Below are 24,412 nucleotides of genomic sequence, written 5' to 3' on the forward strand. Positions count from 1 at the left end.
CTCTAAACAAGGAATACAGTTCTCATTCATCTGAGTTGATGGAACAAAAGAAAAGACATGCTACATGTATTGTGAAGACAACTGTGGTTTCTAGAGTCATTTTTATTGTGACAACATTATCTGCTCCTGTCTTAAAAGGTAAAAAGGATAAGCACAAACCAATACTTTCATAAATAACACTCTTTGCTCAAAGACAGCATGCGAAAAGAACATGCTTGGGACTGAACACTGAGTATCATTAGTGAGTAAGGCTTCCAGAATGTACATGTATCACAGTACCAGAATGACCATAATAAAAAGAAAGGAAAGGAATTTTCTGTAGCTATGTACAAGTAAATTATGCAGATACATGAAAAAAATAGATTTTTCTTTATTCTTGTAATTGAGAGCTCACAGTATTTCCTTTTTTGTACAAAAGTGGATGCAACTGTAACATAAAAAGCTGAAAAGCTACACAGAACATAGGATGATTATATCTCCTGTAGCAGCTTCTTTCCTAATCCTCTTCCAAATCCCTCACATACAAAGATAAATTCTTGCAATCCTGACATTAGGATTATTCTTGAAGTAAAACATAAGCTGTAATCTTTCTGAAGCTGCCTGCTGCTCAGAATTAGGGCTGAGTGTCTGAGCATATCCATATTGCAGGGACCCACTGGGGCTCGTCCTGTGCGCGATGGACTGCTGACAGCAGCTGCGCAGATGCTTCTTGTAAATTGTCATTCACAATCACTTGATCAAAGAACTGACCAAACTGAGCTTCCATTTTCTTAGCTGAATCTTCCATCTCCTGTAAATCTTCTTCCTGCGAGACACAGAGTAAGTCTATAAAGCTTTAGTGTTGTAAAGAGAAACACACCTGCATGGCATCTGCAGAACACCTTGGGCCATGTAAACAAGAGGTGAACAGATAGTGCCAGTGAGCTTTATGTCATTTACAGTTTGCCATAGTAAAGTACGCGTGCTATGGTCAGTTCCAAGTCTCTGAAACAGAGCCAACTGCCATTTCCCTCCCAAGGGAATACCTTGGGGCTCAGAATGCTCCATTTGCCCCAAAGAGCTTGTTCTACTGCCAAGTGCTGGCGGAGGACGTTAGGGTCTGGAAGGCAAATCCACTAACACTTGTGTTCTCATGCCACGTTTTAGTTTACTTCCCCAGTGTTCATGTTTCTTTCTGCCATAGCAATCATGATTCATTTCCATATACAGTTACGGACTGAGGCCTCCAAAATTTTAAGATGCTAAACTTGATGATTTGCATGGAAACAGTTGTGACAATGCACTAGACATTGAAAATACAAGATATACATTTCCTACAAGCAGGATTTGTGTTTTATCTGTAAAACTTGGCACAGAATTAATATTGATACTGTCATTAAGCATAGATGAAATAACAATACATTCTTAGAACTATGTGAAAAAATATTTGATTAAATTACCGAATGAAGCACATTCCAGATATTTCAGTGCAAACAGTAAACGTATGTATTGACTCAAATCTTGTCACAAGGCTGTGAATAAAAACAAAAATATACAAAACAGCCTCGCCTTTAAAGACATTTTGAAGCAAAATGCCTCAATCCCCTAGGGACAAATTACAACCTTTCTGCTTCAAAGCACATCTGGAGGGGGAAAAATCCCAACAAACCAAACAGACAAGAATAACTTAGATTTGAACCCAAAGACACAATAATCTTTTAAAGAGTTAACATAATAACATAGTAGAATGCATTATGTTCCAAACACAGGATCCCAGAATAATAAGCTGAGTCTCTTCAATTCCCAAATCTCACCTTGAATTTCATGTTCACATAATAATCCGTAATGATCCTGGCATTTTTACGAGTCTGCCTCATGCAGCTTATGCTGGATGGCTTGATGAATATAATGTAGGGCTTTAATTCATGAGTCCGGGCTACTTGTATGCCCTGCAAATTAAGAGTAAAAAGAAGCTAAAGTATTTCAAGTGTATTCATCCCAGTTTTACTCCCGTAAAAGGCCAATTGTTTACAGCGTGCTGTTATCTCCAGACCTAGCAGTAATCTTTTTCAGGAACACCTACTTTAAAATGACCTCACTAATAATCCCTGGACCAGACATTGTTAAGCAACAGTAGCATACCAATCACTTAATTCTGCTTGGTAACCTTAGTAAGAGATGCTTTCAACTCCAGTGAGTGACTGGACATTATCATTAACAGATTTCTACAGTCAACAACATTAAAGATGAACCTGAAATCTGTTTTTAACTGCTGGGGAGCTACCTTTGGAAAAAGTACACCTTTATTGCTCCATACTGGAAGAAAGTATCCTGCTTTTGGAAGTCTTTGTGCTGTGTAACATTCCCTGATGCTAATAAGCATTTTCAAACTACTGCAAAGCACTGGAGGGAACTAGAAAAAAAGCACAGCATGTAAAGTTGACCAAGCCACCAGATTTAAAATACAAGTATCCAACTTGGCAGTAAGTCTCCTACCTCACAGCAGTTACTGAAGAACAGCTATGTGCTATTACTTCATACCCTTCCCACAACTTGTCCTTTAAACTCACAGCCTAAAAAACTGATAGTGGCACATCTGTTCAAGTAGCAAGATTACATTTTTCCCCCCTTCTCCCCCTTGTTTAGAAGCATAGCAGAAGAAACCCAAGGACATTTTTAGATGTGAAATGGAGACTGAAGTGTGGCTTAATCTGCCCCTTATAGCAGCTTGGATTTTGAGTAGTACCCCACAGGTCATGTACCTGAACTGTTATTTCAAACAGCACAAACCACTGCTAACCGAAGGCTCTGACTACACTGGCTCTGCATAATTAGAGGGAAGTCTCTAAAAGTTACTGCATTATTGCGTCTCTCTTTACATTCAGTTAGAAGCGATGCTGAAACCCAGTAGCCAGAACAGCTCCTAAGTACTAAATATGCAAGTAATTCAGAGAAGTTTAGTAGGATTTTGCTGAACACAGCCTTAAGTCTTAGATATTTAGAAACTCAGGCCTTTATTAGCCTTATCTTCATCAGCAAATTCAATGCAAAGATAGAAGGAAAAAAAATAAGTGAATAGTGTCTAAGTGAAAAGATTAGCATGGTAAGTAGTTCTGAAACTGTTAGAGGTAATAAAAGTAATTAAGAAAAAAAAATACAGAAGAATGCAAAGATTGCATTTGAAGTTTTTTGTGATGACCAGCATAGAAACAGCTAGTAATCACCCTAGTATTTGAAACACCTCTTGCCAATATCTGCTAGGGCATGTGAAAGCCATGCAAGCTGCCCTTTCTCATATAGCAAACATTTGCAAACTGTGGTCCCTAGATGAGTGGTGGTCTACACAGCAAGCACTGGCTGGAGGTTCTTGTAGAGCTGTTTGGTCACGTGCGCCAGCAGCTTACTCCCATCTGTTACATTACTTCTGGAGAGAAATAAATGCATAATATAATTCCCTGCTTTTGCTTGATTACTTTAATAGTTGCTGCTTTTAACAAAGGGCATTCAGAGATTGCTATTGGAAGGACAGAACTCTCAAGTAACAGGGCTCGGAGGAGATCCCATGGCACAGTCTCCACATGAAAGAATAACCCTTGCTTTAAGCAAGTATGAAAACTCATTTCTGTACCAGTCCCCATTTCTGTACCTCATAATGCAGCTGCTGACTTGGAAACAAATGAACTATACTGATCTGTACGTACTTGTCACTGTAGTATTTCCCCCCCAAAGACCCATGCAAAAAATAATCTAGCTCATGGTGCTTATTAATAATAAAATGAAAAACAAGACCAAGCAGCTAACACTGTTCCAATAGCTCAAGAATGTACAGAGAATTATTTTTCCTCCCAGGAGATGAGAGCTGTAGAGCCCCTGCCCCTTTACAACTCAACTCACCTGTGGTTCTAAATCTATTACACAGATCTTGCCTTCATCAAGGACTGTTCGCACTGCATCAATACTGGTACCATACAGGTACCCTTTGTATTCCCCATATTCCAGCATTCTGCAACAGCGGTGAGGAAGAAGGAAAATGAAAGAGCACTTGAGTCTCAAAAGGTTCCATTTAAGGGTGAAATCTTAAAATGTAATCCAGTGATCAAGACTGAACAATCATAAAACATAGTGAACACTGATGAACAACCTCCACCTTTGCTCTTCCCTGCTACAACACTGGGCACAAAATCAGAACCATTACAGTTCGACATCTCCAAAGCACGCATTTTTTACTCATCTTGTTGTTAAAAATTAAGTGTTTAGAGGTTGCGATTCTAATGATAAAATGCTTGTCATTTATATAGTACTGATAACTTCATAAATCAGAAGGTCTCAAAGCCCTTGGCAGGGTGTAGCTTCTGGTGCTGAGCTAGCCTGTCTTAGCAGAGGGATTATTGATGCATAGAAAGGAGCAGATGCTTTTGAAAGTTTGGCTCTCACAGTTCAGGTGCTGGAGCCGTCATCGCTGCAGAGGTTTTGCCATGGAGGTGTAGATCAGGAACAGGTCTGACTCGCTGCTCAATTTTAGAAAGCAGTCCAGTTTCCAGAAAGGTTAAACTCTTAACTCGCACATCAAATGAGCTCAGGCCTGAAGATCCCACTTTAGAAGTATTCTGAGATTAATTGTAGAGGAGCTTATTCACAACTGCACAAACAGTTTTTGAAGCAATGGGCTCAAGTAGTTTGACCAAAATTTACACCAAACATGCATAGTAAGTATGAGTAGAGGAGCCCAGACTTGGGACCTAACTACAAAATTGTCTTTTCTTGGATCATGTTACATTTTAAGTAACAAAAATGTAATTTGTCTCTCCTAGTTACCTGTGGCTATACACCATGTTTTCAAAAGTTTCCTTTGATACGTAGTGATATTCACGACCATTAATTTCATAACTCTTCTGAACACGAGTGGTGTCTGAAAGGAGATACACACACAAAAAAAATCAGCTGCGAATAAATTCTTGTAATTTTATAAATGAAAATGAGACAACTTTCATGAAGGACTATAAATCAGTGTTTTCATAAGTAATAAAATGAGTTGTTTGCATTTGTTAATCTAGAGCAAAAGCCTTGTCTGTTCTACCGGTTGCCCAGTGGCAAGTCCTTGAAAATTAGCAAAGCACATCTCTATTTCTTGGAATGGAAGGAGAGTGGTTCAATCCAGATATCTGTGACTCAAACCAATCAGGAACTGCTTTGGAACTGGTTGCACAACTGTTTTTACTTCTTGAGGTAAAATTTATTTAAGTTCATTCAGAAACATCCAACAAGCCTTCCCACACTTGCACCTTCCCCATATCTGGGATCTTAACCACAAAAGAATTCCTGAATTTTCAACCAGCTTCAGATTCATACATTTCTTGTTTGGTTCTCCAAATCACAAGAACCAAATAAGCACAGGTAGAAACAATTTCAATTATTACATCAGAAATTAAGCTGTGTAAGTCTCATCTGAGACTAGAAGGCTAATAAGGAAAGCTGCAAAGCCTATTAAGCACCAACTTCTGTTGCCTTCATTCTCATACCAGATCACTTAAACACTATGAACTTACAATATCCCTGAGAAACATTCTTATTTTTAAATCTAGGGAAAGCAATCATCAATATTAAACAAAGTCACGCAGACAATCTACTGCTACATAAAGCTTTAAGGGTTTCAGGAGCTGTAACTTGAAAATACGTTTGGCTGATTTGCCAAAATAAAGAGAAAGATAATATTTTAAATGAACTCTTATAAAAGCAAATGTTATAAAAGCAAATGCCTCTGGCTTTCAGTGGAGCTGAAAAAACAGCCAGACAGCAATGAGCGTATGAATGCCCAAAGGCAAGAGGAAGGTACTTGACGTTTCCTAATCACGTTTGAAGGGTGTAGTGGGGGAAAGAGGAAGAACATTACATACGAGGTACGGCACTTTGAAACTCTCGTGGGTTACTTGCGATAAGCCTTCGCCTTAGCTCATTCACGCCAACTCCTGCAGGACCTGAAAAGTTGGAAAAGCAATTAATATTACTGAGAGGATCTTTTTGCACGCACACCCCCCATTTTCTAACACATTGCGCACACACAAATGAAATGTCAACGAGTTCCCAAAAAGTGTACCAGAAGTGACCGAAGCATCTTGGTTGATTCACAGTACAAATCACCTCCCAGCAGTACGGTCATACCCAGGAGGCAACTCAGCAATACCATTTTAAAAGAAAAAATTATCATCAAATACTTCCAGACTTAGAAAGGACAATGGATTTGCCTTTACCCAGTTTGCTTTATCCAGATCATGGAACACTGCAGAACAGCAGCTCAGCTTCCTTTCAGTCACTATCATTAAAGACTACTTGAGAGCCTGCAGCCCACTTAGTACAAGGTTCCCTATAGCAAGCATTATTAAAGGCATCTTTTTAGCTTTCCCTACTGCCTACGATTGCAATTTTTCTAGTCTGGAGTTTAATTTTAAACATTCTTCTTACCATTGCCATATCCATGCATTTAACACTGGCTCCACGTAAAGATGTTTTCTAGTAAGTTACTAATGTTCTCTCATCACTTTCTGTACCAGTCCCAACTGAATAGAAAACTGAACCGTTTTCCTAATAAAATCCATTATCAACCAGCATTCATAACTGTATGGCTTCTTCTGAGGACTTTTTTTTTTTTTTTTTAAACATTCACTATCTCAAGCAAAGAAGATGACACATACATTAAACTTTACAACCAACAATGGGGTCAAATTACCATCCGTCTTGAAATGTTGCTTTCAGAGCTACTTGCACAGTCTGCAACCGTGGCAATCAGCGGCAGGGACCCTCAGTGGATCAGCCCATGACTGATTGTTTCCTCCCCTCTGTTACAGGTTGTGAAATTTGCATGAGAAAGTAATTAACCTCTTACCCACTAGTATAATTAGTCTGTTCCGGTCTGCTGGGTGCCGCTGGTACCTAACCACCTCTTCATATGGAGCTGCAAGAGCGCTGTAACAGCTGCTGGGGCACCGAGCATAACATGGCTGCTGGTTGGTCCAGGATTTCCTGCGACACAGGCGCATACTTCTACGGAAACCAGCTGTAAGGGGCAAAGGCATCAGTACTGGAAAATACACCCGAGAGGCGGGCAACTAGTGCTTTAGTCTAGAGTGTCTCCTTCTAAGCCACACAACATAGTGGTTTTTTGAGCTTTTTGCAGGGTGAAAGTTAGTGAATTTCATTGCTGTACTCAGCTTAGGTAGAACCTCTGAGCATTAACAGACAGCTAGAGAAAAGGTCAAATCTCACTGAAAGTCACCTGAAAATTAGCCCAGAAATAAAGACCTCCAAAAGATCCCCAAAACAAGCTGAAGGAAAAGTTTCCGGCCACATAAAGCATCACTAGGGAACAGGTCAACTGTTTTTTGATAGCGTAGCTGGTTCACTCTCCTAAAGCAAAAGCTGGAACATTTGCTCCAGCCTCCAGAATTAATTCAAATATTTTAAAGGTCACTGTGGTTTAGTAACAGGGGTAGGTTTGTTGCTCCACCTTACCATCCAATTCTGAAAACCTCACTTTTAGGTCTGCGTTTCTAATGAAAGCCCTCATGATTATTCTCAGCGGATGAGACAACAGAACAACATTACGCTTTAGCAAAATTAATCATGAAGTAAGGGAAATCTTAACAGCCAGTCAAGTTAAAATTGGTTTCTACTGAGACCTGACCACCACTAACAGGAAGAGAGATTTAAATGGAGAGAACAAGTATTAGTAGGGGGAAAGCGACTTCTTGAAGTTTGGAAAACAGAGTGAGTAGAACTCAATTCAGTAAGTCTTTAGGTGAAATAAAGAACAAAGCATTTTATTTAACTTCAGACAAGCACTTAATCTAGATCAAGCCCCAAACGTCTTACTTATCTTTAGTCATTGCGTACCAATAAAGACTCGTTGACCAAATTCACCAAATTCTTCCTCTTCTAGAATACAAAGAAGAAATACTCATGAAATAAAACAACAGTGAAAGCTTAAGAACTCGATGGCTAACAATTATTGCTGATCCCAAATGAAAACCACTGTTTCAGTAAACATATGGAAGTACCACGCCTAATCTAATAAAAAAGCGCAATACTCCATAATACAAAATATTCAAATATTTCACATGAACAATTCAAAGGACCAATATTTCTATAAGAGAAAAATTAAACTGAGAAAGTCTTTGTATTTTCTAAATTAGATTTGAAACTCAACACTTTATTTCATTCCTAAGATAAGGAGATGCCAGACAACGTTCTGAAATACTTATAGTGAAAACACCTCCACATAATTTAAGCTTTTCAGGTGAAACCTAGCTTACAGGAATTCTTGAATTATAACATTACAATAACCAACAAGTCAGTAGCTCAAAATCAGAAATAAAAAATTTATAACTCAGTTTCTGCCCAATAGCGTGCTTGGAAAATGCAACATGCATCTGCTCAGATCTTTCAGGCAGAATGAAGATCTGATTTTATGATTTCTTTTTAATAATCTTTGGATCAGTGATATCTGTGCTCCAACATCCCAGACTAATCTGTTTGATCCAATTCTTTTTGTCCCCATTCTCATGCTGTTCCTTGTGAAGGACTGAGAGGAGCCTTCTAAATCTCTACGTGTATTTTTTTTTTTAATGAAATGTCTCCTGTAAGGCTCAAAAATATCCACTTCCCTATAGATCAATGCTGTAACAGTTTAGAAACTATTTCATAAAGGTGATTTGAAAACAAATAGCTAAGGAAAAAAAAGGTGTCAGCAGTGTTTAGATTTCTCTTCAAAAAGGACTCCTAATTTTCCCCTCATCATGCATGTAGTTATCCAAGCTGTGTATTCCCTTTATTTAGGCCTTGTTAAAGCAAGAATAGGATACAGAAGACACAGGAATATCTTTAAAGGTAGCAATTGTTCCAAGGCAAGAATGTTATTTTCATTTGCAAAGCATGAAATGTATTGTCTTTTAGGACTAGATTCTTTGACTGACAGTTATCTTATAAGCATGCAAGTATCAAACCAAAATTAGATGCATCTTGCTCTTCTTTCACATCTATACACTCTCCACTACTTGTGCCTTTAAAATACAATTTTATTCTTACATTTCTATATGTACTAACAAGTCCTTGTTTATGACTGTAGAAAAAAACCTGCTTGGCACAAAACTGCTCGTTCAGGGCAAAGTTCAGAGTACTGTTTAGCTGACACATGCCTGTATTATTTCTGTCTTCAGGTCTTTTGAGCCGTCATTCAAATCTTTTTGAGCATTTCTGCTTTGTCTACCCTGTGTTCTATGGTATGGAGTGCAGTATGGAATCCTACAGGGAACAAGCAATTCAGCTACTGGGTATTGTAACAGGAGTGGTAGTTCCTGGTAATGGAATAAACACAGATAAATTCTAATAGATTACCACTTACAGGAGACAGGGAAAAAAAAGCTAGTGTTACCTTCTTTAAGCTCCTCTGCATGTTCAGATAGAGACAGACATAAAACAATTAGTTTTCAGAAGACAGTCTATACTGAAATTTAAAAAAAATACATCCAACCAGCATTGTCCAATGCATTTAGGAAATTTAGGAAATGGGTACTGTAGGCTTTAAATCTAAAATATGCCTGTTTGAGCATGAATTCTCAGTTCCCAAAGAATGAGAGACTCAGCTACAGCATCTCTGTCAGTATTGTACTTGCAAAATACATCACACAGATGTTCAGCTACTGGTTAAAGTAAAATGTAGGATAGCAAATATTTGCACCTTTATTCCTCTGACTGCCTGGATACAGCAGAGAGCTGATTCAGCACTGAGTAGTGAATAGCATTTGCAGGAGTAATCCCCAAGTGCAGTTATTAGAAACATCCCAGCCTGAAAACAAAAGACTGCCCTGTAGACCTGCTGATTCTGTCTTAAAAGCTTTGGGCATTGCCTGAGAGGTGGAAGAGAACAAACCACCTGTGATAAGAGGAGAAGATGCGACTGGCAAGTAGGAACCTTGTGGAGAACAGCAAGTGTAAGGTGGAATGACATTTTCTCCACAAGATTACCAAATATCTCAAACAAGAAGTTTAGCAGTAATAGATTTATTTTAGTGGAAAAATGATTTATTTTAGAAGACTTAAGTTTTGCAGAGCTCTGAATATGCTGTAAATAGGTAGCTATTCCCTAAAAAAACCCCACCAACCCCAAAACCAGCTTGGTTAAAAAAAAAAGCACTAATTGATTGTATGCCTTATACATAAATTCTTCATTTTATAAAAGCATTTTTGTTTCTTGTATGCCAGCCATGCACACAATCAGGAATCCAGAACAGCTCTCCTCTGTACCACATCAACTCCTACAGGCACTGGGGATTCAGGCCTCTGTTACCCCAAGGTAATCCAATTATCTGCTGACATCAGTGCAGCCCCTGCTGTCACAGCTTGCACAGGTATAACAGATTAGGATTTGATAAACATCTGGTACTGGTGCACGAGAAGAAACACACTTGTGGGATAACAGGACAAAAACCTTACTACTCAGGTAATCAGAGCACAAGAGGAAGACTTAAGGTAACAGGATTTTACATAATGGCTTTTCAAGCCAGAATGGCTTTCTAAAGCTACAATGGCATTCTGGTTTTTGTCACCTGCTTAAGACACTTGCTTGTCTCTGGACAGCCTTCTCACAGCAGAACAATAGCAAGGAATTTGGAGTTAGGTCAGAGGAACTTACCAGACTCAAATGTTTCTTCATCTTGTTTAGTGATCCAGATAGCAAAGATATTAAAATAAATTCAAAATTTAATTCTTTTCCTCGTATAGAATTTCAGAATCAGAAATCAATTTTCCAGCTCCTATCAGTCTGTCTCACATGTACTTTTCCCACTTCCCTCTGCACTGAGGTGGGAAAATACAGCTCACCATGCTTGAATTAACTGTCTGGTCTCTCTCCACCCAGTCCTACAGGATCACATTCCTCCATGAGAGCTTTCTGAGTTACGTCAGGAGAAGGAAGAATGAGCTGTGCTGCTTTAGGGAGCAAGTCAGGCTAACAGTCTTCACATGCACTGTTTACATGTAAAAACCTATTCTTTCTCAGTGCCTAAAAATGTATTCTCCTGAGATCAGTTTCTTGACAATGAGTTGTGTGGGTTCTCCAAGACTGCACAGTCATCTGTCGCATTAAATCTACAACAGGCAAAAACTATAACAACATTACAGCCACAGTCCAAAACCTGAATCAAAGAGCTTGGATCTCATTCAGGCAGATATTTTTGGGGTGGTCTCTCTTTTTGGCACAACACTTCACTATAAGCACTGTACACCAGAATGCAAACAGCTCATTTTAATATGCTAATATAGGATGATGTTTCCAGGGTATGAAAAATAGAATTTTCTACCATTAAATTCACTAGGAGAGTGAGTGTTTTTATCTGGGAAACAAAACCAGGCTTTAACTAGTTACTACCTTGAAGCAAATAGAATAATCTCAAGTGAATTCAGTTACCTGTCTCCACACACTTCTCATCAATCTGCATGTCATCCTCTACAGATCAACACAAGGAAAAAAAATTCATTGGAATCAGAAAAACACTGGGAAGGAAAAACCTTACAGGTCTTACAAGACTGAACTCGGACATCAGAAAGAAAATATTTGAAGCTCAGATCAGCTTTAGACATCTTTAAGGATTTTAACACTGTTAACTCAGACTCCCTGATGTTTGTCTTTAGCGAGCAAAAGGCTCTTCTTAAACTAGTGCTCTGAAAGGCTTGTGGCAGAGAGGCAAACGTCTCACTTGAATTCTCCTTTTGAAGCAATAAAAGGTTTAACATCACTGTTGCTCTGTTTATCCTGTAGATATCTATTTATTAAGTATTACTATGACAGAATATAGTTTTCCACTCACTCCCTTCTCTCCTGTAGCTTTTATAAGTGTGTTGCTTTCCAATATGCTTCACTCAAGGAAAGCGTTTTGTTTGGTTGATTTTATTATTATTTTTACAAGGAAGAAAAGGAAAAGATTGATTCTGCTCCTTCTCCATCCCCAGACCACATCAATTCACATCCCTGAAATGCGATCTAGTGGGCTCGGGCAATCTCATGGGCGCACAACACTGCACTGTTTGTGTGTTCTGTTCTTGCGTGCCCTTCCAGACAGGCCCAGGAGGAGCTATTTCCCCGTTACAGGGCAATTGCCAGGGCATCTGTCAACCATATTCTGCCCATATGTATCCTTTAAAGAAATACTCTCTCGGAGCTGCTCAGGTCAGCTGCTGAAGATGGGGGAGAAAGAGGGAGAGAGAAAGAGAAAGGAAAAAGTAGTCTTTCCTCCCTCAAAGCAACCCATCCAAACTGTCCGTTCCCTACCAGATAATGCACATTTTAAGTTTCCACTTTAAGGCAATGAAGCTTCTACTATTTCAAGTGAAAAAAGACTTGATTTCAATTATGCTAAGCACAAAAAAATGCCAAGAACTTGGGTTTCTTTTCCATGTATTTACCAAACTGCCTCATTTCTGACAACTTTTTAAAAAGCCTGCAAAACCACATGCTATATTGATTCCAGGTACAGGAATGCAATATTGTCCAGATACGATCTCCTACCTTCTTCCACAGTGCTTACTGTCCACAGCATATCCATGGAAGCAGTTAAAATGCAATACAATTATGTGAAAGAGAGCTCCAGCTCTAACGAACAAAGCAATCAGTGTGAGAAGAATCCTAGGCAATGAAACACACTCAATCTGGGAGTTACCACAAGAGAAAAATTAACTTTATACTAGTATAAAGAACCATAGAAGAAAATGGGGAGTAAGAAAACAGGAAGAATGTTCTTTGTCTGGCAATAATTGCATGTTTACAGAAAGTTATAGTTGGCAGAGGATAATGTTTCTGGATTGCCACCACAAACGAACTCATGGGCAGCACAGCTTATCTTACACCTCAAGGAAAAAAGCTCTATCTTTCTCTCGATAGTTTTGATGACAAAGAAACATTCTAAACATATTGCATGGCATCTTCCGGTGCAGAACTGTTATCTGTGTCCCTGGAAAGCCAGGCTAGTACAATTGTCACCTCAGACTTACTCACACCCAATTCTTCCAGAGAGTGCCTAGGTCTTACAGACTTCAGAAGGAGTTGAATTCACAGCTTCTCTCACAGTCAGATCCCAAGTACACTGGAGACAGCCTCCACCATCAGTACTCTGGGCCCAACTACCATTTAAGTATTTATTTTCCTGGGGATAGTTAACACACTTCTGAGGTTACAATATGGCTCCAGAAACAATGTCTTTGAATTAAACTGAATTGTATGAGCTTCTATTTCAGTACCCCTGGAAATAGAGACAAGACCTTTCTTTGCTACTCTACCATTCAAATAACTTTTCACTCACACACTGATGATTTGAGACAGAGATGGGGCTGGAAAGGCTGAGACCACCAGAATTCTCGCTGCTTCCTACATAGAAATAAATTTATCACAGTTAAAGAAACAAAAGAGTCCACAAGCACGTTATGCTCCAGTCAGATTCACTGCTTAACATATAAGATCAATCAGTACTGAACTGACAGAAGACACCAAGAATGGAGACATTACCAGTGTTTTAGCCCACTGCAAAGTCCTGAAAGAAAGCTGACATGCTATCAGAACTATTTAAAGGCAATTTCCAAATCAGCAGCCCAGAAGTATTTAGAGTATCTTGAGTTTATATATAAGGACAGGAAGATAAGCCATACTGTGGCACAGACTCCTGGAAATAGGAAAGCGTGCTACTGCTATGGGTAGTAGTACTACTGCCTCTGTTACTACACAGAGCCTCTTGCTTGCAGCCTCAATCACAACCTAGTTTGATTTCAACTTTCATTATACAGACCACATTATGTTTATATACAGTACAAGTTGAAGCTTGTCATCTACAATTGCATGGCCTTATATTTTCCTGAGGGTAACACAGACCGGACATGCGGTTAGAGGATCAAACTGAAAAGTGTGCTACAGCAGTTTAACTACTCTGGCTCTGAAAGCATGTAGGGTAATAATGGGCTATTTACGCAGAAAATAATAAGGAAGGGATCCTTGTTCTTCCTTGAGCATTTTGTTTTGTTTTGTTTTCCCCCTCTCTTTTAATCTGGTCTACTCGGTTTTGAGCAAAGCTGAAGAGGTCACTCATACCTCACAGGACATCTTTAAATAAATACTGTTTTTCCATACAGCTACGCCCTTACACTATACATTTAGTATCCCACTAATCCCCCCCCCCCCCCCCTTTTTTTTTTAAACTACAGACGATGATCCTAAACAGTCAGGGCCCTTAATTTCCACCCATCTTTCAGCTGCTACACTCCACTATCTGTCTTAGCAACTAGCACAGAGACTAGGCAACTGCTGCAAACTTCTTGGACATTAATTTAAGATGATATAGATGCTTTCTAAAGCTTGTTCTCACATAGTACTCTTAGGGGAAGGAGAGCAAAAAGTCAGAGAACAGAAAGAGAAAGATGTTTGTCAGATGTCACTCTGACTCATACTGCTATATAACTCATGAAAATTTTAAATAGCAAAGTCTGCATAACCGGCAAATTTTTTAACTGGAAATCAGAAAAATTAAGACTTCTTTACCTTTTAAGAAGATGATTTGAGGGTATAAGTCCAGCACAGGCACTGAGATCTGAAACTTTCCTGGCCTGCCACCAGAGAGCATCATTCTGGTCCACAATCTGGAGTATTTCACCCTTCTTAAAAGGCAAACCTGCATCAGCACATGGTATGGCAGGATCTTGCAAGGGCCAGTAATCTGCCATTGCTCGCACATAGAGCTGGTGAAGAAAATATACACGCGTAAGTGGAAGCCATGTTTAGAACAGATACAACATGAGCTTTATAATCACAGGGCCAGACATTGCTGCTACTTAAGTCAGTTCATGATGAAGTCAAGTTTTAAAAACAAGATCAAGCCCCAAACGCTATCTGTTCATTAAGGGAGAAAAAAAAAAAAAATTGTCTTATACATTGTGAGAAGAATTGACCTTTGACCTGTAGATCAATCTGAAAATGTCTTCATTACCTTTAACACAACTATATTTCAGCTTACTATCTTTACTGCTTCAGCAACAGCATACTGATGTCAGCTGAGAGGTAGCCATAAAGACAAGTAATGCTTTAAGGATTGCAATAAACTTCTAAGCAACACCATTTCTTTGTCTCACACCATTAGACATTATTGGAGTAACTGTTTGCAGTAACAATCGGAAAAAAGAATGTATCTTACTGTTGTTTGGTTGCTGACAGGCCGATCAGAGACTGGAATTAATTTGAACATAATTGTCCCCTGAGACAGGGCCTAAATGATTAAAAAAGGATTAAAATATGACTGGTTTTCAACATAAATAACCAAACATTGGCAGCACAAACCTAACACAGCATGGCTTTGAGATTACTATACTGTCTATATTACAAATAGAATTTAGGCAGAGTCAATATGACAACACTATTTTTTTTCAAAAGGAAACTCAAGAATGAAAATTCAAAGTCTTGCTAAATATTTTTAATGCAATGAAACCTGTGTTTCATTATAAATATACACAATTTCAACATTAACTGATACCAAACTTTTCTACTGAAATCTAATTTAAATTAGCGGCAGGGTCTGGTTAGACAAGTGTTGTAAAGGAGGGAGGAAAAAAAATATTTAGGAATTAAGCATTCCAATAGAGTTTGTATTTCTTATACCTAGAAATAGTACAACCAGGGAAATAACACATAGAAAGACTTGATACTGATTACATACAGCAATACCTTACTGACTGGCACTAACACTTTGCAGTGAAGAACCCTGAAAGATTGTGGGCAAAATGATGAGTAACAGGGACAGCTCAACAGATTTCTTCACGAGAATTCTGACAACAGTAATTACCACTGCCCTTTTTTGCAAGGCGAGCTATGTAGCTTACAAGCTCATTCACTCTGCTTTAGTGCATTTTGTAACATGGACTCTTATTAGAACTGCACCTTTCCACTGCTTTCTTGTGGAATATTAACTGAGTGGAACTTCCAGAAAAATTATGAATCAGTACCTGGATAAATTAATATTTTTCCCAGAAGCTGCAGGTGGAATAGCCAGAATTAAGTTAATTTCTGTCCAGAACAGGGGTTACACTTAATTCTGGTTTCATACATTCAGATTTCATGAGCAGTTGTGAACTTCATCCACAGTAAGGAAATAATCTGAATCCTCTGTTAAAAATTTCAGACTTTCTCCTCTAAGAGCGTGTGTGCGTAAAAGAAACAGCATACAGTCACCCTTAAGGTACAAAGCAGAAAAAAGATTCAGTACCAGAATATTAATAACTTGCTCAGGCTCAAGTCCCTCAACAGGAACTCCATTTACTTCCACCAGTTTGTCTCCAGCATACAGCAACCCTACAGTGAAAACAAGGATGAAAGCAGCAGCAGCAGTTTTATCACAGCATGGATTATCTTGGGTAGGCGAGGCAGGGACACACAGATATACCACAGGTTTGGAAGTCAGCATTAAAAGTTTCCATACACCAGGTATGCAGGAAGACATTTTGGATTTAGGCTATATTGCCCCTGGATAGGACTGCAGACTTCCATGGGTCACAAGAAGCTTGCATGCTTCAGTATTCTTATTTCCTCCCACCTCCCCTATATAACGTTTACAATCCATTGATGATTTTGCTTTAAAAGTAGCAGAAACATTTTAATGTAGCTCCATTTCCCAAAGTAATTTCTGAACCTATTCTAGCTAAACCCATCATGTTAATAGACCATGAGACTTGGAATCAGACCCTGAAAAATTCCAGGTCCAGTGGGAGGTCTTGGGACTCCTCTCTGTCCTTTACAAAGTCTTCACAATATTGTTTACTTTTACATTTTCCTTCAGCTCAATTAAAACATTAATCAAACTAGGAACTTAATCAGCTATTGCCTATAGTTTAGGTTTTCTTCCTTTACAAAGGCCAGAAAATACTAAAAGGAACTTTTAAATAATGATTACAGTTCAATTTTACTTCCAATGTTTTACGTTTTAGTTACATTACATTTCCCAAGGAACATGGAACACGTTCAATTCTAGGATGACGAAAGTAGTAACATTTCCAAGGAAACTCCTTGGAAGATTGCTTAGCAACTAATGCTACCAAAGTGTTTAGTAGACTAGAGTCAAGAAGTATTACTACATATTCCTCAAAGCCCGTTATCTTATCGAATCGCAGACTACTGATGTCTTCCATTTCTCCATCAGGGAATGAGCTGCTGGTATTCATACTACACTGCAGTTTGGGATACTCCTGATCAATCTCATGACAGATTTATCCAGGTATTGGTGCCAAGAATACATAATGAAAACTGGATTTGTACCTCAACTCAGTCTCAAACATAGCACATTCATATGAAAATTAATGAAACCAGAGTCAAAGTCACTGCAATGCATCACTATTTACAGTGCTGTCCAATGTAGACATCTTCTTGCTCTATAATGAAAGACTAATTGTAGAAGCTAAGCTATTATCTTACTTCAAATATCTTATTTCAAGTTCAAGTTCTTGTATTACTTTAAATTACACATACCACTTCTGTCTGCTAGTCCACCATGGATCACACGGGCAACCATTATGTCACCTGTTACCTCATGGCGTTTAATGGTGGCACCCTGGCAAATAAAAAACAAAAAAACCACACTGATCACTGAAGAACCCGTGTAAGTTTCCTGTCACATCACAAGTCTGATCTTCGCAGTGACAAAAAGGCACTTTTGTGCCTTTTGAAAGCCTTTTTAACACCACACAGATCTAGTGATAATGTAACATTATTAATACAAAGTTCTTCAATCTCTTCCACTTCCATCATACTGAAATAACCTCACTGACTGCCTGCAAGAAATCTTTTCTACATCAAATATTACAGCTATCTTTTCCTAAAACAGATTAGTTACGCTGTACAATGTTTTCCGCTTATAAGTGCAAATAATTTCTAAAGAACCTTTCAGGGTCTCTCCTCCCTTCCTTACTATTTTGGCCAAAGGAACAGCTCTCAATCCTATTTGCGTTTTCATTATATGAGATAAAAACATCTACCAAATGTTCAAACTCCAAGCAGACAAGGCACTGAACAACCTGCTCTAGTGGTACCCACACTGAGCAGGGCTAGGTGGTCTCCTAAGGCCCCTTCCAACCTCAACAATTCTTGTGATTCTGTGAAAACTGGACAAGAATGCACACAATCTCTGTGACATTCCTGGAAAGAAACCAATACGCATTATCAATACTTGTGTAAGCTAAAATAATTTGACAGACATCAGAAAGCTCCCTCACCAGAGGCTGGTTGTTTTTCACTAAGCAGACAATCCTCATAGCTTCCTCATTTTCAGGTATGTTGTCTGGCAGTGGTGGAAGGGTTGGTTCAAAATCTTTCTGGGCCACAGTATCATGAGCAAATAGCAAGGCCTGTTACAAACAAAACCAAGAAAACCAACCAACCCATAAGCAAAGATCATACAATAGAACAGCTTTAAACAGTGACTGGTCAGAAGACAGAAATCGGTGAGTAAGTTCCTATGTGAACAGAGATTCCTTTCACACATCAACATTGTCTTCTTTCCACCTGGAAATTCAAACTGTGAAATGAAGTTTTAAGAACAGTTCCTCTCTCTGCTTCTTCTGCAAAACTTACAAAAGATGAAACATTTCTATTTGGAACTCCAGGGTAAAGAATGCAGGTTTTGCAATTACAAGGAAGATTTGGTGTTTATGTCTGCATCGACTGCTCAGAATTTAACTTTAAGAAACATCTCTCTCAAACATAGCCTTTAAATAAAATGCAGCCCACTGCAGGTACTTCAGATACACAGTCCACATCTGATTCACGACTAGATTAGTTCGTGACTAGGAAACTATGTCTCTTCTGGCTCTTTTGCCAATTCTTGTGAACAGCTGGCCATCTGTTTCTTTTCCCACTGCAGACGGCTCTATGAGCAAACTTTTTCTTTCCTTAAGCAGGACTTGCCTTTAAGTGTGGAGCTCGCAGTAGTCGTCTTAGCTCTTTGATCTCTCCAGACTGAGGGGCTTCACGTAGTAACTCTACCACCTGACAAATGTAAGAGAGAAAGCACAGAGACTGGTTCTGGTGGACAATTAATTTAGAAAGCTCTAAATTGAACTTAGAGGAATATGGTATGGTAAGAGTGTTAAGCCCCCCATGTTATATGACTCGGAACATATCCATACAGTTTGCTCTAGAATTGGACAGTGTGACCACAGCTGCACAACACTCTGTACCAGGCTTAATTTAGTTCAGGCACAGTGCCACGCGCTCTAAATTATTTTTTTTCTCCTGTGCCTCAACCAATTTCATCACTAGTGTCAGCTTCTCCACTTAGTCATTACCTCTCCCTCTAATTCAGAAATTTAAGAATTAATCAGCTATTATGATTAGAAAAATCCAAAAGCTTTTCAAAATCCTTCTGACAGACTGCCTGATTGTAGCCATAACACTGAACCACACAGTTACATGGAAAGAAAAATATACGGCCAGTGGTTAAAACAAATAATTTGTGTGTTTATTACACTGGCCAGGGCTCATGCAGTCCAGTGATCACAGCTGTATGCATTTCTCATCCCCCCCCTCTGTTAACATAGTAAGAGTTACCAAGTAGTTTGACAAATGTGTGAGGGGAGAATCTTTCAAGTTTACATAGTATACTCAGACCTGAGACACAAAACAAATACCAGAACGCTGTTATCTGCAGCTAAGTTGACTAATCTGCTATAAGTAAAGCGATACATTATATATACACAGTCTTACCTCACGAGTCAGCGCACGTGCCTGCAGCGTGACAGGAACTGGTCTTTTTCCGAGGTAGTGTTGGAGGCATTCATAAATCTATTGCATGCCATGATAGACAAGACAATGCAATGATGATATGATCTGTTCACATGATTATATAGATACATACACAACACACAAAGGACAATATTGTATTTCTAGGAATTTCTCAGTCCAACTAGAGCCAAAGAGCTTGCAGTCTCGATCCTTAATGTCTAATGCATCTGGAATTGAGTCTATAATTCATTGTCTTTCCACATTATCATCCAGCTAGCCAGTTATGCTGTAGTTTTGAATTTTCCAATAAGAAAAGCTGATTAGACAGGACAATAGCCTGATAGTGTCAATTCTCTGACTTTAGCAGGCCTGATGAACAAAGTAAATTTAACTTAAAACAAAATAAATTGCTGTATTTAAAATGACCTTATGGACATTCTTATCCACTGCAAGTTTTTCTTCTTTAAAATTTAAAGATTTTAAAAATCCTTGTTAGAGGATGAGCAGAATTTGTGCAGAATTTGTACAGAATTTGTCTCAGAGATACAATTCTGCTCAAGAGAGAAACACCAGCCAAAACTCTGTTCTGTAACAACATAAAATCTTCAACTACACATCAGATCAGTGTGGGCAAACCAAAAAAATATTTCACAAGCATCCATGCCAAGAAGTGGGATGCATAGCCATGGAAAGATTTAAAAATAGAAAAGACAGCTGAGCAGTGCTGTCATCAGCCTATGTCTCCATTTTCTGCCCTTAATACGGACGTGTAAGGTAGAAGAGCTTTAATGTCTAGGACATTATGAAAGAGAATACATTTCTTTTTTTCTTTAAAGCAAAAGTGATATTGTTCACCTTGACTGCTGATGTTAGGACTGACATTAGGAATATCAGCACTTAGTGTAAATAAGAATTTATTGTGCTGATATGGCAAAATAAAGTAGCTATCCCCTAGAGATTGTTCTCTAGGAAACCTTTGCCTTCACAGCTGAATATTACTTTACCTTTAAGAGTGCTTGCAGCCAGCGGGATCTGAGCAGATCATATAACATGCCAACGCCATTGACATCTCTTTTACAGAGCAAACTCAGTTCTTCTAGCACTAGAGTCAGAACATGAGATATACCTGAGCCCAAGAAACAGAAAAGTGCAAGACATTTCATTTCAAATAGAAGACCAACCAAAGCCAAACAGTGACCCAGGCCTTTGAAAAGCACCTTTCCCCAGTTCGTATTTCCAAGAAATCCACCCATTTCCTGTCTGCTTTGCTTTCTTCCTGCAATTAACTCCATTGCATAAAAACTTTATTTTATTATGTTATTAACCAGCAGGGTTAGGTCAATACTAGCAATTTCCAACTGACCTGTGAGAAAAACATACAGGGACGCTCACACATTTTCAATCTGGGTTCAAGCTTGTACCTCCTACTGAGAAGGGGTAAACATAAAAAATTGCCTTGTTCATTTTATAGCCTTTGCTTTTGGATGACCCACTGTTTGGGCCAGCGACCATCTGTTTTTCTCCACTCTTGAGAAGTGCAGACATTTTGGAGAATATCACTAATGAAAATGCAAATTCCTGCCAAACACATACCGTTGCCACAGATACCCGCAACACGTCTCAGGAAAGGGGAAGAACCGTTCTTACTATCAGAAACAGCACTTGAACTGTTAGGAACAGTATTCTAATACAGTGGAAAACTGAAAAATCCAGTGTCTTCCTAAAATCTCAAGGAGGCAGAAGCTAAGACGTGACAAATAGATAAGATGTTACACAAAGTCAGCCCTAGATACAAACTGGATTTTTGTGCGTGCATGGAATTTAACTTTACCTCAGAAATGACAACAGATAATTTCTGGTATGTGACACTCTTCCCAATAAACACAATGTTTATAACAGCACTAATACAATACCACACCAAATGCTAGGAGATAGATTTATTAAGTTATAAGGGTTCTTAAAGAGACCATAAGAGTTGGATGCTTGACTCCCACTGAATGTCAAAAGGAAAGTAAGTTCTCAATTCTTGTGTATTGTGGTAAGCACAAGCTGCCTCTTTGCTTTTTAGTGCCAAAGTAATCATACAATACAATTGTATCTGGAGACTTTCCTTTGTATTTATTTGTTTGCAACATTGAACTTGGTGTGTTTCAATGAGTAATATTGTAATACAAGAAAAATGTTGAAATAAAACCAAGACAATAGGAGCTTCTAAGGTTACAGCTGCCTATGTCAAAATAATTTCTTAAAACTAAAGCTCATCCAGCAGATCCAGAATAGCTGAGTACTCGCTACTGCAGACAGTATCATCAGTTGCTATCATCCAGTCACCACAGCTAACCAAAACGTGGAAGCCCTTCTTTACTTATTTCTCTCCTGAGCACAACGTTTATAGCCATTGACAGTTAATTGTTTCCTGTATCAGCTCTAGACCTCGATGTTAGCAACACTTACATGAGCTCTATCTTCAACTTTAATTTCACCGAGGTATTTTCCTTATGCATGAATTTACAAACGCACTTGCCTGCTAAGTTTCTGCAGATGGGACTTTTGCCTCAATCATCAGGCAGAATTATTGAGTATCCAAACTGGGAAAGCCTGGAAATCTACCTCATCATCAAAAGAATCATCTGTTTCTGGAAAGCAGACATCTAAGCACCTACAAAAATGATAAACTCAGTGAACCCTGACTGTGAGCCCCACAGGGAAATATCTCCCAAAACACAGTTAACTTAAAAGGATTCTCTTCTACAGGAACTTCCTAGTGCCTAATAGAACATTACCTTTGGTGGAGACACTTTTTAAGATCTTTTCCTCGTTACTGGTTGCCTCTTTTTGAGATGACTTGTACTGTCTCCTAGAATGCTATCCCTACATTAAACTGAGCTCATATAGACCAAGATGTTCCATAAAGAAGCACAAACCTTCAAACAACAGAGAATCATTTCCTTAAGCAAAAAAAAACTTCTTGCAGTTATTAGTAATTATTGATACAGCTGCAGAGACCCTTGACTTTATAAGACAGAAACAAATGCCAGGTATTCTCTTCTGACGCTAACTGCATACCACCATTAAACATCAAGAATAATTCCAATTATTAAGTAGTAAATACTTCTAGACATGTTCATCTCTCTCTTGACTCAATGGAAGAAGAGTTACAGGGACCAAGGAATAAAACTTTTTGTCAGTTTTCTTTCTCTTTGAAGAAGAGATGCAAAAGTTAGGAGTACCATTATCTTGACTGCAGACTGTTGGCACCTCCATCTTTTCCTTTATTCCAGGAGATTCCACCCACTTTGAGTACTGCATTCACGCCAAGTAGGTTTCACAAAGATAGATGCTGAACTAGGGAAGAGAGTACACTCATATCAGAATACTGTCAGGTATTTTAGATTGGTAAGAAAGCAGAATTTAAAATAAGGGGGGGCAACCATTCATATTTGAAGTCCACAACAGGTTGCAAGCATAAATTAAATACACAAGTCCCACCTGTAAATTCAGTTACCCACCAGCGTCCAAAATGCACACAAACCTCAACTGCAATATGACATTTTATTTCCTTCATGGAATTATCATTAGCTTGCTTCATTAAGCCATCTAAAATAAGCTATTTTCTACATCTTCTGTTCCCCAGCTTTTTAAGTGCAATACATGGAAAGTTATAATTTTTTCCAAAGACTTTTAAAGCTTGTTTTACATAAAGATAGCTTGGAAAATAACCATATTCAAGAACATATTACATTTAATTCCTCTTGTTATTGACACAATATTAAAATTGAAAGATTCAGGAGTTTCTATTGAGTTTTCATTGAGCAAGGACATGATTTTGCAAAAAGGGATCCCCGTTTCTATGACTGTTAGAATTTAAGGTCTTTGAAGGATTTGTTCCACAAAGGTTTCGTATTTTCCTCTATTTCCTCACAGTGAATTAAAACACAAAAAACCCCCAAACCCAAATGAAAAACCCCACACCTTACCTTACTGGTATCATCATCTCTCTCAGGCAATTTATAACTGGTTGCTACTTTTAGAGATAGAGTCAAAGAAGTTATTTACTAATCTAAAGAAACCCTCCTATATTATCTTTCATTATAAAAAGCAGCATATACTACCTTATTATTTTTTTAAATTTTAAAATAGGAATTTTTAAGTAATGCAGGAAGCCAACACTTAACGCTAATTAATCTGTATCCATGTCGCACTGCACTTTTCGCATATAAAAAATAAACCTTCTAAAATTTTCTTCCTAATTCCTTCCCTCCCTTAAACTTCTGTGACAATCTATCACTGACCTATAATGTTCCCTTCGACTAAAAATGGAGGAAGCTCTCCAATCTATTGCTAACAGGAAACAATGCAGTACAAAATTGCTTCAGAGAATTCCCAGAACTCTTCTTTGCAGACAAGTATGGAAATTCCCCAGGGAACACTATATGGTGCATTTCTACCCCAAAGCATCAGGAATCTACATATGAAAGATCTGAAGTAATTCAGAATCTTCATTACATCCTAGTTGATCTAACTTCAAATCACATTTGATACAAGATTGAAGATATTGTCATGATTACCAGTATTGTAAGATTACTCTTAAAGAGTTAAATATTTAAGCTGGTCACTGAAGAGATGATTCAGAGAACAAGT

At 38.4% G+C, this 24,412-nt stretch overlaps 1 protein-coding gene across 1 annotated transcript; it reads right to left on the reverse strand.

The window, feature by feature from the left end:
* Positions 1 to 85: 85 nt before the first annotated feature.
* On the reverse strand, positions 86 to 24,412 carry MPP4 (MAGUK p55 scaffold protein 4). The gene is made up of 20 exons (XM_075512523.1): positions 23,002 to 24,412; positions 20,776 to 20,897; positions 19,754 to 19,831; positions 18,956 to 19,036; positions 18,265 to 18,396; positions 17,522 to 17,603; positions 16,266 to 16,351; positions 15,201 to 15,272; positions 14,552 to 14,748; positions 13,326 to 13,390; positions 12,536 to 12,553; positions 11,438 to 11,476; positions 10,664 to 10,684; positions 7,867 to 7,908; positions 6,860 to 7,030; positions 5,874 to 5,954; positions 4,795 to 4,888; positions 3,874 to 3,982; positions 1,794 to 1,928; positions 86 to 805 (listed from the first exon to the last, which is right to left on the reverse strand). The coding sequence occupies exons 1-20, from the start codon at positions 23,078 to 23,080 to the stop codon at positions 614 to 616; spliced, it is 1,896 nt and encodes a 631-aa protein (XP_075368638.1). The 5' UTR covers positions 23,081 to 24,412; the 3' UTR covers positions 86 to 613.

The sequence above is a fragment of the Mycteria americana genome, chromosome 9, assembly GCF_035582795.1.
Source record: "Mycteria americana isolate JAX WOST 10 ecotype Jacksonville Zoo and Gardens chromosome 9, USCA_MyAme_1.0, whole genome shotgun sequence".
NCBI lineage: Eukaryota > Metazoa > Chordata > Aves > Ciconiiformes > Ciconiidae > Mycteria > Mycteria americana.

Excerpts from the sequence above, each read along its gene's own strand:
- MPP4 (XM_075512523.1), bottom strand. The coding sequence starts at position 23,080 with ATGCAGTACTCAAAGTGGGTGGAATCTCCTGGAATAAAGGAAAAGATG. Across the intron at positions 14,749-15,200 it reads CTGTCAGCAACCAAACAACA|CTCTATGTGCGAGCAATGGC; the intron begins GTAAGATACATT and ends TTTCTTCACCAG. Across the intron at positions 1,929-3,873 it reads TAATAGATTTAGAACCACAG|GGCATACAAGTAGCCCGGAC; the intron begins GTGAGTTGAGTT and ends CTTAATTTGCAG.